Genomic DNA, 18,757 nt, shown 5'->3' on the forward strand with positions numbered 1-18,757 from the left:
GGATATGATATCAATGTACAAATACTGTACTGGCGACCCGAGCATAAGGAACAAACTATTCAGAGAAAGGAGATACAATAAGACACGTGGCCACTCACTAAAACTAGAGGAAAGGCGGTTTAACCTTAAAGTGCGTAAGGGGTTCTTCACTGTAAGAGCGGTAAGGATGTGGAATTCTCTTCCACAAGCAGTCGTATCAGCAGGGAGCATTGATAGTTTCAAAAAACTATTAGATGGACACCTTAAAGACCACAACATACAGGGGTATACAATGTACGGCTAAAAGCAAACACACACACACATCATAGGTTGAACTGGATGGACTCATGTCTTTTTTCAACCTCACTAACTATGTAACTATGTAACTATGTAATCGTGGATTAAAGCAGACTGCACTTGGAGGCGCTCCGTGTTTCTTTTTCTCTCATCCCTTTCACAGAGTCTTGACTTCCCTGTGTTGTGGAGCTTGCCCTCTGCTGCGGACTGCCTCTTTATCCTTGATGGACTTCCGTACTCTCACAGTATGTCCTATGCACATTTGCACCATTGTCACTTAAGTTATGACAATTTTATCACATGTTGGTCACACTGATCTCTAGTAACCATCCTGAGTGCCAGCCTACCCACTGTTTGTTTCATAGCTTATGCTCCACAGACCTTCAAACCCCCAAACCTACCATTGAAATCCTTCATGAAGCTTTCAATGACTGCCATTTTCTCCATCATCCGTGAATCTGGAAAAGAAGAACATTAACACAGTGAGAAGAGTAGAACCTCCACATCACCCAGTGTCACCCTTCCCCCCATACAACTTAAAGTCCAAAGCCCCCACTTACGTTCTTCATATAGTTGGTCTACGCTGGAGTGCACCTCAATACTCATATTCCTCAGCTTCACCTCAAGGCTTTGTTCTGTCTCACCCACCCCTTGACCTGCATGAAGAAAATGCACCTCAATAAATTCCAGTTGATGAGAGAAGAAACTCACTCTTTTGGGCTTCTATGTATGGATGGTGGGTAAACAGTCCATCCTATATCTTCTGAAAATTGTGTACCACCTGAAGGGCACAGAGGAGGTTATACTAGCAGAAGAGACAATTTTTTTAGGTTCTACGATAAATGTTTAAAGGTCCCTGCTCAGGCTGTCAAGGTCTGATGAGTTATTTGTTGCTCACTAGTAAGAATGCAGGCTGAGGAAAAGTAAGGCCTCGAGTCCTGCGGGAACGCATGGGAATGGCATTCCTGTACTTATTCTACAACGTCCCCCCCGAGCCCCGACACGATCCCAGTGCCACCTCCTGCTCTGGGATGGTGAGTCGGTAAGCCCAGATTGCGGGTTCCCAACCCGTCATCCCCGAGCATCACTGTAAACTGAGTCGGCACTACAGGAAGCAGAGCCAATGCTTCCTGTATAGCGCCGGCTTCTGTCAATGGCAGAGTGATATCAAATGTACTCCGCCTCCACCTGTGATAGGGCATAGGAGCCATAGAGGAACGGCTCTGCAGATGAGAGGGAGGTAAGGAGAGACATGAGAGGAGAGAGACATGAGAGGAGAGAGACATGAGAGAGAGAGACATGAGAGAGAGAGACATGAGAGAGAGAGACATGAGAGGAGAGAGACATGAGAGGAGAGAGACATAAGAGAGAGAGACATGAGAGGAGAGAGACGTTGGAGGAGAGAGACATGAGAAGAGAGAGATATGAGAGAGAGACATGAGAGAGAGAGAGAGAGACACGTGAGAGGAGAGACATGAGAGGAGAGAGACATGAGAGAGAGAGATGAGAGGGGAGAGACATGAGAGGAGAGACATGAGAGGAGAGAGACATGAGAGAGACATGAGAGAGAGACATGAGAGAGAGACATGAGAGAGAGAGAGAGACATGAGAGAGAGAGACATGAGAGGAGAGACATGAGAGGAGAGACTTGAGAGGAGAGACATGAGAGGAGAGAGACATGAGAGGAGAGAGACATGAGAGGGGAGAGACATGAGAGAGAGAGAGAGAGACATGAGAGAGAGAGAGAGAGAGAGACATGAGAGGAGAGAGACATGAGAGGAGAGAGACATGAGAGGAGAGAGACATGAGAGGAGAGACATGAGAGGAGAGAGACATGAGAGGAGAGAGACATGAGAGGGGAGAGACATGATAGAGAGACATGAGAGGGGAGAGACATGAGAGGAGAGACATGAGAGGAGAGACACATGAGAGGAGAGAGACATGAGAGAGAGAGAGACATGAGAGAGAGAGAGACATGAGAGAGAGAGACATGAGAGAGAGAGAGAGACATGAGAGAGAGAGAGAGACATGAGAGAGAGAGACATGAGAGAGAGAGAGACATGAGAGGAGAGACATGAGAGGAGAGACATGAGAAGAGAGAGACATGAGAGGGGAGATACATGAGAGGGGAGAGACATGAGAGAGAGAGAGACATGAGAGATGAGAGGAGAGAGGCATGAGAGAGAGAGACATGAGAGGAGAGAGACATGAGAGAGAGAGACATGAGAGGAGAGAGACATGAGAAGAGAGAGATATGAGAGAGAGACATGAGAGAGAGAGAGGAACGTGAGAGGAGAGACATGAGAGGAGAGAGACATGAGAGAGAGAGGGACATGAGAGGAGAGACATGAGAGGAGAGAGACATGAGAGGGGAGAGACATGAGAGAGAGAGAGAGAGAGACATGAGAGAGAGATGAGAGAGAGAGAGAGAGAGAGACATGAGAGGAGAGAGACATGAGAGGAGAGAGACATGAGAGGGGAGAGACATAAGAGGGGAGAGACATGAGAGGGGAGAGACATGAGAGAGAGACATGAGAGGGGAGAGACATGAGAGGAGAGACATGAGAGGAGAGAGACATGAGAGGGGAGATACATGAGAGGGGAGAGACATGAGAGAGAGAGAGACATGAGAGGAGAGACATGAGAGGAGAGACATGAGAGAGAGAGACATGAGAGGGGAGAGACATGAGAGGGGAGAGACATGAGAGGGGAGAGACATGAGAGAGAGAGAGAGAGAGAGAGAGAGACATGAGAGGGGAGAGACATGAGAGGAGAGACATGAGAGAGAGAGACATGAGAGGGGAGAGACATGAGAGAGGCATGAGAGGGGAGAGACATGAGAGAGACATGAGAGGAGAGAGACATGAGAGGAGAGAAATGAGAGGAGAGACATGAGAGAGAGAGACATGAGAGGGGAGAGACATGAGAGGGGAGAGACATGAGAGAGAGAGACATGAGAGAGACATGAGGAGAGAGACATGAGAGGAGAGACATGAGAGGAGAGGGGAGAGACATGAGAGAGAGAGAGAGAGAGACATGAGAGGGGAGAGGCATGAGAGAGAGAGAGACATGAGAGGGGAGAGACATGAGAGAGAGAGAGAGAGAGAGAGAGAGAGAGAGACATGAGAGAGAGAGAGAGAGAGACATGAGAGGGGGAAGACATGAGAGAGAGAGTGAGAGAGGGGAGAGACATGAGAGAGAGAGAGACATGAGAGAGAGAGAGAGACATGAGAGGGGAGAGACATGAGAGAGTGAGAGACAGAGAGATATATATGGTATACACGAACACACACTTTTTTTTATTTTTGAAGTTGGGTGTGGTAATCTTGGGTGAGTTCCCACACTTTATTTCCCAGGACTTGACCGCTGGGAAAAGACCATCTTAAAGCATACTGCAGAAATAAGAAGAGATAGCCCAGCTGTTGCACGCCTCACCTGTCCCGAGTAATTAGCAGGTAAAAGTGACCGCCCACGGGGGCGAAACATGTTGTAGTCATGGCATGGATGAATAAAGCTGAGGCTGCTTTTACCTGCTAACCCTTCGGGTCGGGTGAGGTGTGCAGTGGCCGGGCTATCTCTTCTTATTCTTGCAAAAAAGTTTGAGGTTCAACTTAAAGTTTGGTGGCCTTGTGTGTTGTTTATTTGAAGGATGAGATCACCACAAAACTTAAATCAGTCCAGTAAAAGTTTATTTTACATGAGAATAGGTTAAATCCAAAGTGTTTTGATGCCTGGCGGCCTAAAACATTATCTCTCTATCCCTCTACTTTCCAACTGTGATTAACTACTATTGAATCCCTGTTAGAAATCAGACCGCGATGAAGAGCTGATTTGAGCCCCTGAAACGCTTTGGCTTGGCCTCTTGTCATGAGAAATTATTTTTTACTGGATTCATTCAAGTCAAGGAGGACTCCAGGGACCCTCAAGGACACACTATTTGATAGAGAGCTGCTTCTAAAAGTTGGATTTTAACCACTTGCCGACCACTCACATGGAGCGTACTGCGGCAAAGTGGCTTGATTCCGTCCAGCGACGTAGACCTACGTCGCTGGACTCCTCCCCTTGTGGGTGGCGCGTGCACGCCACTGGAGGCTCACTCCCGCTGTATTCAGTCACAGCGGGAGTCGGGCCAGGGGAAGAGATGCGGTGATCACCCCTGCTCTTCCCTGATCATCGGGGATCGAGTGAGGAAATCTGCCCGCTTGTGTAAACAAAGAGTGCGGATCTCCTATGTGACAGGCAGTGACAGATTGCAGGATTCAGCATAGCTGAACCTGCGATCTGTGTCTGTGTCACACAATCCCCTCCCCCCACTCACGTCAGTAAGCACCAGGCATACATTTAACCCCTTAATCACCAATAAAGTTAACCCCTTCCCTGCCAGTGTCATTATTACAGTAACAGTGCATATTTATAGCACTGATTACTGTAGTAATGTCACTGGTACCCCCAAAAGTGTCAAAAATGTCAGTCAAGGGTCCGATCTGTCCGCCGCAATGTCGCAGTCCTGCAAAAAAAATTGCAGATCGCCGCCATTACTCGTTAAAAAAAAACAATAAAAATTACATAAATCTTTCCCGTAGTTAGTAGCTGCGATAACTTTTGCGCAAACCAATCAAAATACGCTTATTGCGATTTTTTTTTTACCAAAAATATGTAGCAGAAAACAAATTGGCCTAAAATGTTAAAAAAATTTTGATTTTTACATTTTTTTGGGGGGAATTTCATATAAAAAAATGTGAAATATATTGTTATTTTTTCAAAATTGTCGCTCTTTTTTTGTTTATAGCGCAAAAAATAAAAATCACACAGGTGATCAAATACCACCAAAAGAAAGCTCTGTTTGTGGGGAAAAAAAGGACATCAATTTAATTTGGGTACAGCGTTGCACTCCCGCGCAATTGTCCGTTAAATTAACACAGTGCCGAATCGCTAAATATGGCCTGGTCAGGAATGGGGTCAAATCTTCCGGTCTTAAAGCGGTTAAAAATACACTCATTGAGAATTTTTTTGTCAAAGACATGTAGCTAAATACATTTTGGCTTAAATATAAGACAAAAATTTAATATATTGGATATTTTTTAACTGTCAAAGTAGAAAAATATTGTTATTTTTTCAAAATTGTCGCTCTTTTTTTTATTAATATCGCAAAAAAATTAAAAGCGCAGAGGTGATCAAATACCACCAAAAGAAAGCTCTGTTTGTGGGGAAAAAAGGACGTAAATTTTGTTTGGGTACGGCGTTGCATGACCGCGCAATTGTCAGTTAAAGTCGCGCAGTACCAAGTTGCAAAAAATGGCCTGGATGTAAAGCAGGAAAATCCTCCGGTGGTAAAGTGTTAATCCTGATTATCGCCTAAAATGGGGTCCAGAAGTCCACCAAAGTGTCTTCTGTCAGTCTAATTGATTAGGAGGGGGTGTATAGATGTGTAGAGAGGCAGGGAGTGACAAAAGGAGAGTGTGAGCTTTCACGGGATGGAGCTAAGTTATGGGTGACACCACGGCAGTAAACGTTAGAGACCAGTATGGTTTTAGCTTTGAATATTGGTGGAGATTTGTCAGGGATGGATTTAGTGGATGAAACAAAGACAATAATGAGCCTGGTTTTGTCTGAATTAAATTTCTCTTTATCAGACATTCTGGAAGTAAAAACTGAAAGGCGGTTGACACTTCCCGCCTGTAGCTGCATGCCCTTAAACTGGAAGAGGCTGTATGATGTACATGAATGTGATCCAGCCTGCCCGTGCCGCCCTGTCGCAGTAAATGAGAGATACAAAGTAACATTGTTTATAAACACTGATAAGACAGGAGATAGAGATACAAAGTAACATTGTTTATAAACATTGATCAGACAGGAGATAGAGAGATACATTGTAACATTGTTTATAAACATTGATCAGACAGGAGATAGAGAGATACAAAGTAACATTGTTTATAAACATTGATCAGACAGGAGATAGAGATATACAAAGTAACATTGTTTATAAACATTGATCAGACAGGGGATAGAGAGATACAAAGTAACATTGTTTATAAACATTGATCAGACAGGAGATAGAGAGATACAAAGAAACATTGTTTATAAACATTGATCAGACAGGAGATAGAGAGATACAAAGTAACATTGTTTATAAACATTGATCAGACAGGAGATAGAGAGATACAAAGTAACATTGTTTATAAACATTGATCAGACAGGAGATAGAGAGATACAAAGTAACATTGTTTATAAACATTGATCAGACAGGGGATAGAGAGATACAAAGTAACATTGTTTATAAACATTGTACAGACAGGAGATAGAGAGATACAAAGAAACATTGTTTATAAACATTGATCAGACAGGAGATAGAGAGATACAAAGTAACATTGTTTATAAACATTGATCAGACAGGAGATAGAGAGATACAAAGTAACATTATTTATAAACATTGATTAGACAGGAGATAGAGAGATACAAAGTAACATTGTTTATAAACATTGATCAGACAGGAGATAGAGAGATACAAAGTAACATTGTTTATAAACATTGATCAGACAGGAGATAGAGAGATACAAAGTAACATTATTTATAAACATTGATTAGACAGGAGATAGAGAGATACAAAGTAACATTGTTTATAAACATTGATCAGACAGGAGATAGAGAGATACAAAGTAACATTATTTATAAACATTGATCAGACAGGAGATAGAGAGATACAAAGTAGAATTGTTTATAAACATTGATCAGACAGGGAATAGAAATATACAAAGTATTATTGTTTATAAGCATTGTTTAGAGAGGAGATAGAGAGATACAAAGTAACATTGTTTATAAGCATTGTTTAGACAGGAGATAGAGAGATACAAAGTAACATTGTTTATAAACATTGATCAGACAGGAGATAGAGAGATACAAAGTAACATTGTTTATAAACATTGATCAGACGGGAGATAGAGAGATACAAAGTAACATTGTTTATAAACATTGATCAGACGGAAGATAGAGAGATACAAAGTGTAACGGAACAGGGCACCCCTGACTGGGTACCTCCGTTGACGGATGCTCCTAGTGCTTCCCGAGGGGCTCCAAGCACTCCACCAGACACCGTAACCACTTCAGACCCCAGGAACCGCCGCAGCTTGGTTAGGGTCTCGCCGTCTCCTACCCACCCTGGACCTACGACAAGGCTCCAGGTTCCTGTGGGTGAACCTCTCTTTCCCCAGAGAGTGCAGCAGAACAAGCTCTTACACAAGCTCTTACAAGAGCTTAGTGATTATCCAAGGGAATATGGAAGACCATAGCAATCCCTTGCAGCAGATTCCCCCAATAAGAGACAGGACTCTAGATTGAGAGAGAAGGAACTAACTCTAGAACAACTTTATTGAACATGACTTATATACAGTTTTCACCCACAAGGTTACCACCCAGATGGACCTTGTTGAAGACTGAACATAATATTCACCATCCAATAGGAACAGAGTTTTACACTCTCATACAGTGTACAAAATATACAATGTGGGACAATCCCCCCTCCCCCTTAGCATCCAATCCACATATCTTTATACATCCCATAATACGTTTCTCTTAAGGCAGGCAGACAGAACAATGGGAGGTCATTAGCACTTAACAATGAGACAGGGCAATCCACATTCCCTCCCAATATACAACAAAAGGAAAACCTTTCTGACATTGAAAGCTATGTAATATACACAGCATTTAGGAATTACAGATTTCATGACAAATGGGAATAAATCTTAATATTTCTATATGGAGATGTTGCTGGCAAATATGAAGCAATCCAAACCATTACTTATCTGTCTTTAAATTCCAGTGACGGTGAATACTGTCACATATCTTCCCCCCAAAGGTAGACGAACCAGGTACCAGACCTCCAACTGGTCTGTGCCTGAGTTCGTCGGGTAACAAGTCCCAAAGAGTCCATCCATCATGGCAGCTTCCTTGACAAAGTTCCACATAGTTTGTCTTGGCAAGGCGCATGGAGTTCTCATAGCCGATCAGTCTGTGAAAGTCTGGTTTGGGCAGGCCAGACTGGGCTTCTTGGGCACCCTGTGTCCCTAAAAGACACAGGGTGATTTAGACATAAGAGCAGCCTAGCAGGCTGAGAGAAGAACTTTCCAATCTCTCTAAGGTAGGCTTTGTTCCACAGGCCCTCCCAATGTCTGCACCCACCCAGTACCCCAAACAAATTGTCGGGAAAACAGTGTTACTCACCCAGCCAACCTCTTCCTCTCTCGCAGAATATACCTGCTGCTGGGGATAAGTGTGGACTGGCCCTTCTCCTGGGAGTCCTTTCAGCCGCTGAAGAGAAGACAGGGTGGTGGGGCTCACTTCGTCAGGCTGTTGGGGATCTGGGCCAACTGTCCAGCATCCCTGGGGTGTACAAATGAAGACTGTAGCTTTTTCGGGTGCTGGGCAGAGGTCGGTAACACTCTGCCCTGTCGCCAGCTCTTCTGCTGGGTTGAGGTTGGTGAATACTACCCCCAGAACCTGGTTGGGGGTCTGCTGTAGAGAGGAGGGATCGCCTACCTCCTCCTCCTGGTATTCCTGCGGGGCAGGTTGGGGATCTGGACCAGCCGTCCAGCATCCCTGTAGGTCTGGTGCAGAGACAGTGGTCCCATCTGTACCATTGGGGTCAGGGCTGTTGTCTCCCTGTGGTTGGGGAGAAGGATTAGTGGTCTCCTCTCCCTGGAAGGTACACTGCTGCTGGGAAGGAAGGATGACACCTTCGGCTCCCTGTAACTCCTGCTGTAGCTGGGGACCTGGGCCGGCTGCCCAGCCTCCCTGTAGGGCCGGTAGAGAGGCCTCAGTCCCATCTCCACCTGCCATCGGTGGGTCTTCACAGTACCCCCAGTCTGTACTGTCTCTCCAACTGAAGGGTCGTGGGTCTGGATCTGCCACCCAGGACTTCGGCTCTGCTTGCAGGGTAGATTGGGGTGGAATGGAGCAGAGCAGGCATTGGTAGTCCTGCTCCAGTTCCCACTCCATTCCGACCAGATGAATCAGATCTGACCCCAAGTCATCCGCTTTGGGGAGACCCAGTAGGGCTTCCCTGGTGTCCTGGATTTCCCAGCACCGAAACTCTGCTGGACATCCAAAGTCCCTCTCCTCAAAGGCCTCCCGCAGCAAGCCCGGGCCACTATAGTCCTCACCTTCCGGCATATTGTCATCTGCCACAACTCCTTCCAAATCAGGTTCCACAGCTCCGTCACCCACTCAGCCAGGGGTTGCTCTCCTAGGAAAGGTAACCGCAGGGCAACATATACCTGGAACCACTGTTCTTCGCTGGGAAGGTTCTCTCTCCGCCTCCACTGCACATCCTCTAAGGCCTCATACCACATTTCCTTTTGATTGGAATCTCTCCAGTCCAGTATGGCTTCCTCTGATACAGGCCCATCCTGTTGGACCAAGTGTTGCTGCAACCTCCAGAGAAACTCCTCCTCATATGGGGATGCTGCATGGGTGTTAGCTCGCTCCATAACGTTACCGGTGTCTCCGAGCTGCTTCTCCTCACACTAGGACGCCATCCCACCACTGCCACCAATGTAAGGGAACAGGGCACCCCTGACCGGGTACCTCCGTTGACAGATGCTCCTAGTGCTTCCGGAGGGACTCCAAGCACTCCACCAGACACCGTAACCACTTCAGACCCCACAAACCGCCGCAGCTTGGTTAGGGTCTCACCGTTTCCTATCCACCCTGGACCTCTGACAAGGCTCAAGGTTCCTGTGGGTGAACCTCTCTTTCCCCAGAGAGTGCAGCAGAACCAACTCTTATACAAGCTCAGTGATTATCCAAGGGAATATGGAAGACCATAGCAATCCCTTGCAGCAGATTCCCCCAATAAGAGACAGAACTCTAGATTGAGGGTGAAGGAACTCTAGAACAACTTTATTGAACAAGACTTATACACAGTTTTCACCCACAAGGTTACCACCCAGATGGACCTTGTTGAAGACTGAACATAATATTCACCATCCAATAGGAACAGAGTTTTACACTCTCATACAGTGTACAAAATATACAATGTGGGACAATCCCCCCTCCCCCTTAGCATCCAATCCACATATCTTTATACATCCCATAATACGTTTCTCTTAAGGCAGACAGACAGAACAATGGGAGGTCATTAGCACTTAACAATGAGACAGGGCAATCCACATTCCCTCCCAATACACAACGAAAGGAAAACCTTTCAGACATTGAAAGATATGTAATATACACAGCATTTAGGAATTACAGATTTCATGGCAAATGGGAATAAATCTTAATATTTCTATATGGAGATATTGCTGGCAAATATGAAGCAATCCAAACCATTACTTATCTGTCTTTAAATTCCAGTGACGGTGAATACTGTCACACAAAGTAACATTGTTTATAAGCATTGATCAGACGGGAGATCGAGAGATACAAAGTAACATTGTTTATAAGCATTGATCAGACAGGAGATAGAGAGATACAAAGTAACATTGTTTATAAGCATTGATTAGACGGGAGATAGGCAGATACAAAGTAACATTGTTTATAAACATTGATCAGACGGGAGATAGAGAGATACAAAGTAACATTGTTTATAAACATTGATCAGATGGGAGATAGAGAGATACAAAGTAACATTGTTTATAAACATTGATCAGACGGGAGATGGAGAGATACAAAGTAACATTGTTTATAAACATTGATCAGATGGGAGATAGAGAGATACAAAGTAACATTGTTTATAAACATTGATCAGATGGCAGATAGAGAGATGCAAAGTAACATTGTTTATAACCATTGATTAGACAGGAGATAGAGAGATACAAAGTAACCTTTTTTATAAATAAATAATGTTCTATAAATGATACTTTTTATCTACAGTAATATTTTTTTTCAATCTCACAAATATTCCTGATCTGTGACAATGTGGTGGGAAGACGGAGGGAACTCACGTGTGATGGTGACAATGAGGATGATGATGATAAAGATAAGTCCAGTGCAGACTGCTGACAGGGCACAGATGAGGGCGGAGGAGGGTTCTGGGACCCGTCTGCTCATCATGATTGCTGATAATGAAACAAAACAACCACCGTTCAATGCAAATATATTACCAAATACACCACACCGCCACATATCTACTACACTACAGGACAACCTCCCACTACTGATCAATTACAAAGCATCCAAATCTGCACAGTACCACTTCTCCTGTCCTGTATGCCGGGTGTAATTCTCAGTATCTGTTCTTATTATCTATGTATGGACTCTGCACAGTACTACTTCTCTTGTCCTGTATGCTGGGTGTAATTCTCAGTATCTATTCTTATTCTGTATGTATGGACTCTGCACAGTACTACTTCTCCTGTCCTGTATGCCGGGTGTAATTCTCAGTATCTGTTCTTATTCTGTATGTATGGACTCTGCACAGTACCACTTCTCTTGTCCTGTATGCCGGGTGTAATTCTCAGTATCTATTCTTATTCTGTATGTATGGACTCTGCACAGTACTACTTCTCTTGTCCTGTATGCTGGGTGTAATTCTCAGTATCTGTTCTTATTCTCTATGTATGGACTCTGCACAGTACCACTTCTCTTGTCCTGTATGCTGGGTGTAATTCTCGGTATCTATTCTTATTCTGTATGTATGGACTCTGCACAGTACCACTTCTCCTGTCCTGTATGCTGGGTGTAATTCTCAGTATCTGTTCTTATTATCTATGTATGGACTCTGCACAGTACCACTTCTCTTGTCCTGTATGCTGGGTGTAATTCTCAGTATCTGTTCTTATTCTGTATGTATGGACTCAGCACAGTACTACTTCTCCTGTCCTGTATGCCGGGTGTAATTCTCAGTATCTGTTCTTATTCTCTATGTATGGACTCTGCACAGTACTACTTCTCATGTCCTGTATGCCGGGTGTAATTCTCAGTATATTATGAAATTGTGATTTTCTTACCTTGACGTATCTGGTTGGTTACTCCGGCTCCATTAGATTGTTTTGTGTCCTCCTGAAGAGTTTGTAAATCCTGATATTCCACAGACATGATCTGAATATGGAGGACAAAATATTAGATAGATAGATAGATAGATAGATAGATAGATAGATAGATAGATAGATAGATAGATAGATAGATAGATAGATAGATAGATAGATAGATAGATAGATAGATAGATAGATAGATAGATAGATAGATAGATAGATAGATAGATAGATGGATTCTTCTCTCACCTTGTAGTGTCAGGTTATGATAACTGAAGAAGTTTCTCCTCCGTAGTTCTTCCCTTCGTATTATTTCCCCTCACTCTGTCATTTCCAGTTAAACATTTCATCATCCAGGAGGTCACATGACTATTATTCTTTCTGCGGTCATTTTTTATCTCACACAGCAGAGGTCTCCTGTTATTACACAAGAAAAGAAGTGAAAATCACACAAGCCTGGCTACTCTGAGTCATGTTGGCTAATTACCAAGTGGTAGGTGTAATACGGATGTGCCACAAGGGACTTTCACATACGAGTTCTCAAATCAACACGGGGTCAAAAGCAAGGATCCGAAAGAGTCAGCACCAAAATTACAGGTTTGTTGGGCAAAAAAAAACAAAACAATTTAATGAGCAAAAATATTGACTTCACTTTCCAAACATGGACACACAGCTTCAACAAAGAGAACTCAAGACGGGAGGGTATATTATTATTATTATTATTAATATTTCTAAAGTCAACACAAATTGTCAAAGGGTCCCCAAGTTAATGGAAGGGCCATTCAGAAAACTTCTACCATCAGATGTCTTTGGTCTTGGTCATCTATGGTCACCTATGGTTATCAAGATTCAGTGCCCTGCCAACAGCTAACCATGGCAGGAGATCCATAACAGAATAGGCAGCCACCTTGAAGGTCATTAGGTTTCTCCTGATGTAATGTAATATATACAGTATGTAAAAAATATATATATATAATTATACAGTATATGTCAAAAAATATAAATAATCCATACATGCTTGGTGATTACAAAATTATTTTGTAAATGGATGTATGCATTCATTGTTCATGTATGGATTACATACATTTTTTGACATATACACACTATATTACCAAAGGTATTGGGACTAGAGTTGAGCGGACACCTGGATGTCCGTGTTCGGCGGGTTCAGCCGAACTTTAAAAAAAAGTCCGGGTCCGTGTCCCGGACTTTTGCCGAACTTTTCCCGGACACCGAACCCCATTGAAGTCAGGCACTAAAATGGCTCTAAAACACCAATGGAAAGGGCTAGACTGCTGCAAATGGCAGCAAAACGTAGTTAAGAGCATGGCAAGTGGACAGGGAAATAACTTAAAACAACAAAAAAAAAAACAGAAAAATAAAACAATGTTCTTCATCTCTGAAGGACGAGGCCCATATGGAGTAGGAGGGAGGTTGAGGTGGTGGTGGATGTGGCGGTCTCATAGGCGTGCGCACAGGGTGTGCCGGATGTGCCTGGGCACACCCTAATCACCTAGGGCACATAGCATTATCGCTCTGTTTGCCAGTGAGGAGATGGGAAAGATCTCCCTCGGACCTGCTCTGCTCTATTTCACTTTGCCAGCAGTGAGAGTAATGTATCGGGGCCATGTACATGTAGGCAAACACATGCATGTGTATTTAAACTTTGGGGTGCACACCCTAATGCAATAGGCTGCGCACACCGACCAGGGCCGGATTAAGAGCATCATGGGCTTGGTGCTGAGGATTTTGAAGGGCCTTAAGGGCTGTGCCTTGGCATGCACCCAGAGGAGGAAGGGTGCAGCCATGCATGCCTAATTCAACATGGGATGCTGTCTCTGAAGCCCATAAACACATCCATGCATCGGCAACTGTCCCTCCTTGTCCGGCCTTCGTGCTGTGTGGGGAGGTTCTGAGGGAGCTGCCTGGGGAAGCGAGCATAAAAGCCAGACTTCTGTGTTTACAAGTGACAGAAGAGCGGTAACAGTGAATATGGCCAACCCGGGGCCTATATAAAGGTAGGGGCCTGGAGCTGCAGCTCCAATAGCCCCTACGTTAATCTGGCCCTGAGGAGGACGAGGTAGCCAACACTGCTTCTTTTCACAAATTTTAAATGAGGGTACACCCCAAAAGAGTGAGAAAGAGCAAAAATGGAACAATGGCTGGGTAAGGTCGGTATCCATCGCTATTCTGCACAAGGTACGGAAAAGTCCCATGGGATCCATGCCTGGTTCATTTTAATGAACGTGAGCTTTTCCACATTGTCTCTGGACAGGCGGCTGCGCTTGTCTGTGATAACGCCCCCAGCCGTGCTAAATACCCGTTCAGATAATACACTGGCTGCAGGGCACGCCAGCACCTCCAAGGCGTAAAGGGCAAGCTCAGGCCATGTGCCCAACTTGGAGACCCAGAAGTTGAAGGGGGCAGACCCCTCATTCAGTACGTCTAGGCGTGTGCACACATACTGCTCCACCATGTTGGTGAAATGCTGCCTCCTGCTAAAACGTTCCATATGAGCTGCTGGTGCTGCTGTTTGTTGTGGCGTGCTGACAAAGCTTTTACACATTTCGGCCATGCTAACCCTGCCTTCTGAGGTGCTGGCGGTGCCCTGGTTGCGTTGGCGACCTCTTCCTCCTCCTCCTCTGCCTTGTGCTTCCACTGTGGCCCCGCTGTCAGGTGGGAATGCCAGCAGCATCGCGTCTACCAGCGTGCGCTTGTACTCGCGCATCTTGCGATCGCGCTCCAGTGAGTGAATTAAGGACGGTACATTGTCCTTGTAACGGGGATCCAGCAGCGTGGCCACCCAAAAAACAGCACAAGTTAGAATGTGGGCAACTCGGCGGTCGTTGTGGAGACACTGCAGCATGTAATCGCTCATGTGTGCCAGGCTGTCCAGAGGCAACGAAAGGCTGTCCTCTGTGGGAGGTGTATCGTCCGTGTCCTCTGTATCCCCCCAGCCACGCACCAGTGATGGCCATGAGCTGGCCTGGGTGCCACCCTGCTGTGAACATGGTTCCAGCTCCTCCTCCTCAACCTCCTCATCCCCCAGAACTGTGCCCCTGCTGGACAATTGTGTCCCTGGCGTTTGTGTGTGCAGGAACCCACCCTCGGAGCCCCTTGCGAATGACTGCCCTGAAAGCCTTGGAAATGTTACCTCTTCATCCTCCTCCTCCTCCTCATCCTGTGCCACATCCTCTTCCATCATCGCCCGAATTGTTTTTTCAAGGAGGCATAGAAGTGGGATAGTTAAGCTGAGAACGGCGTCATCGGCACTGGCCATGTTGGTGGAGTACTCAAAACAGCGCAACAAGGCACACAGGTCTCGCATGGAGGCCCAGTTATTGGTGAAGTGGTGCTGTTCCGCAGAGCGACTCACGCGTGCGTGCTGCAGCTGAAACTCCACTATGGCCTGCTGCTGCTCACACAGTCTTTGCAGCATGTGCAAGGTGGAGTTCCACCTTGTGGGCACGTCACATATGAGGCGGTGAGCGGGAAGGCCGAAGTTACGCTGCAGCGCTGACAGGCGAGCAGCAGCAGGGTGAGAACGCCGAGAGTGCGCACAGATGGCCCGCACTTTCTGCAGCAGCTCTGACATATCGGGGTAGTTTTTAAGGAACCTCTGCACCACCAAATTCAGCACATGCGCCAGGCAAGGGATGTGCGTCAAACCGGCTATGAGAGCTGCTATGAGATTTCGACCGTTATCGCACACCACCAGGCCGGGCTTGAGGCTCGCTGGCAGCAACCACTCATTTGTCTGCTGTTCCATGCTCCTCCACAACTCCTGCGCGGTGTGTGGTTTGTCCCCCAAACAGGCAAGTTTTAAAACTGCCTGCTGTCGTTTACCCCTGGCCGTGCTGAAGTTGGTGGTGAAGGTGTTACGCTGTCCGGATGAGGAGGCGGTAGAGGATGAGGAAGCGGAGTAGGAGGAGTTAGGAACAGGAGGCAAACTGAAGCGCCCTGCAATCCTCGGTGGTGGAAGGACATGCACCAAATTGCTATCCGCCTCAGGCCCATCCGCCACTGCATTTACCCAGTGTGCCGTTAGGGAGATATAACGCCCCTGACCGTGCTTACTGGTCCACGTATCGGTAGTTAGGTGGACCTTACCAGAGATGGCGTTGCGCAGTGCACACCTGATTTTTCCCCCACTTGGTTGTGCAGGGAAGGGATGGCTTGCCTGGAAAAGTAGTGGCGGCTGGGCACGACGTACTGTGGGACAGCCACCGACATGAGGTTTTTAAAACTGTGCGTCTCCACCAGACGGAATGACAGCATTTCAAAGGCCAAGAATTTGAAATGCTGGCATTCAGGGCCAGGGATCGCGGGTGGGTAGGGGGGTACTTCCTCTTCCTCTCAAGTGTTTGGGAGATGGAAAGCTGAACGCTTCCACGGGACATTTTGGAGATGGTTGGTGACCCAGGTGGTGGTGTTACTGACAGATCCTCTGTTTGCGGGGTGGCAGGTGCCGGTATCACTACAGATGTGGCTGGAGCGGCCGAGACTGCAGCAGAAGAGGAAGCAGGATGAGCCAGAGACGTTTCTTGGTTTTGAAGGTGTCTACTCCACTGCAGCTCGTGCTTTGCACTTAGATGCCTGATCATGCAGGTTGTGCTCAGGTTGAGAAGGTTTATGCCTCGCTTCAGGCTCTGATTGCACAGGGTGCAAACCACTCGTGTCCTGTCATCAGCACATTTTCTAAAGAACTTCCACGCTAGAGAACTCCTTTGAGCTGACTTTGGTGCTCTCGTTCCCTTGCTGCGTTGGGCAGTAGCGGGCGTAGTGTCTAGGGCACGGCCGCTCCGCTTCTGCACCCTGCTCCCTCTTCTGCTGTGCTGGTGGCTCTGTGCGACCACCGCCTCTTCCTCCAAAATACTCAGGTCACCTGCATGACGTTCATTCCATGTGGGGTCGAGGACCTCATCGTCCTCCACATCATCTTCCACCCAGTCTTCACCCCTGCCCTCCTTGTCGGTCTCCACAATTCTGAACGCCGCAGCAGTTGGCACCTGCGTTTCGTCATCATCGGAGACGTGCTGCGATGGTCCTTGCATGTACTCATCTTGAGAAATAAGTGGTTGGGCATCGCTGCACTCAATCTCTTCCACTTCTGGGGCAGGGCTAGGTGGATGGCCCTGGGAAACCCTGCTGACTGAGTCCTCAAAAAGAAGAAGAGACTGCTGTATGGATTGGGGCTCAGACTGCTTGCCTGATTTCCAAGGGGGTGAGGTGAAAGACGGTTGGACATTGGCTGCAGGTGCCAACTATGACCTTTCTGCAGTAGACTGGGTGGGAGACAATGTGAAGGAACTGGAGGCACTGTCAGCAACCCAATCTACTATCGCCTGTACTTCTTCAGGCCTCATCACGTGTAGAGGCGCATTATGCCCTACCAAATACTGCTGCAGGTTCTGTCGCCTACTCACACTTGTGGAAGGTGTTTCACTTGTGCGTGTAGCTGGCACAGATCGACCACGTCCTCTCCTTGCAACAGGAGCTCTACCAGCAGCACCACGACCCAAGCCACAGCCCCTATTTGACGGTCTCCTCATATTTCTGTAATTTATGATCTTGCCCTAGAAAGGTGTTTATTGAATAGCGGAACAAAACAACAACAGTATCGCACGGGTGTATCTGACAGTCAAATATGCAAACTATGCCGCAATTTAATGTTTTTTACCCCAAAAGGGTGTATATTGAATAGCGGAATAGGAAAAAGGATAAAAAAACGGTGTATCTCACACGTACAAACACAGACTAGGCCCCGATTAAAATTTTTTGTACCCTAAAGGGAGGATGAGGAAGAGGAGTAGGAGGAGTTGGGAACAGGAGGCAAACTGAAGCGCCCTGCAATCCTTGGCGCTGGAAGGAGATGCGCCAAACAAATTTAAAAGGTGTATCTCACACGTACCGATACAGACTATGCCGTAATTTAATTTTCTTACACTCCAAAAGGGTGTATATTGAATAGCGGAATAGGAAAAATGTTATAATACGGTGTATCTCACACGTACAAACACAGACTAGGCCCCGATTACAATTTTTTGTACCCTAAAGGCAGGATGAGGAAGAGGAGTAGGAGGAGTTGGGAACAGGAGGCAACCTGAAGCGCCCTGCAATCCTCGGCGGTAGAAGGAGATGCGCCAAACAAATTTAAAAAGGTGTATCTCACATGTACCGATACAGACTATCCCGCAATTTAATTTTTTACACTCAAACAGGGTGTATATTGAATAGCGGAATAGGACAAATTTTACAAAACGGTGTATCTCACACGTACAAACACAAACTAGGCCCCGATTACAATTTTTTGTACCCTAAAGGCAGGATGAGGAAGAGGAGTAGGAGGAGTTGGGAACAGGAGCCAAACTGAAGCGCCCTGCAATCCTCGGCGGTAGAAGGAGATGCGCCAAACAAATTTAAAAAGGTGTATCTCACATGTACCGATACAGACTATCCCGCAATTTCATTTTTTACACTCAAACAGGGTGTATATTGAATAGCGGAATAGGACA

The 18,757-nt window shown here is 46.0% G+C and overlaps 1 protein-coding gene across 1 annotated transcript in view; it reads right to left on the reverse strand.

Annotated features, from left to right (window-relative positions):
- The window catches only part of LOC309553107 (asialoglycoprotein receptor 1-like), a gene marked incomplete at its 3' end in the record, with an annotated part of 50,076 nt that extends 37,450 nt beyond the window's left edge, over positions 1-12,626 (reverse strand). Inside the window, exons 1-5 of the mRNA XM_082254004.1 lie at positions 12,492-12,626; positions 12,219-12,309; positions 11,214-11,327; positions 837-932; positions 678-734 (exon numbers count right to left, since the gene is read on the reverse strand). Of these exons, the coding sequence (XP_082110130.1) occupies positions 678-734; positions 837-932; positions 11,214-11,327; positions 12,219-12,306 (355 nt within the window). The 5' untranslated portion in view covers positions 12,307-12,309; positions 12,492-12,626. The remainder of the gene's footprint in view (positions 1-677; positions 735-836; positions 933-11,213; positions 11,328-12,218; positions 12,310-12,491) is intronic.
- Positions 12,627-18,757: the final 6,131 nt, after the last annotated feature.

The sequence above is a fragment of the Pelophylax lessonae genome (assembly GCF_965119305.1).
Source record: "Pelophylax lessonae genome assembly, chromosome: 4".
NCBI lineage: Eukaryota > Metazoa > Chordata > Amphibia > Anura > Ranidae > Pelophylax > Pelophylax lessonae.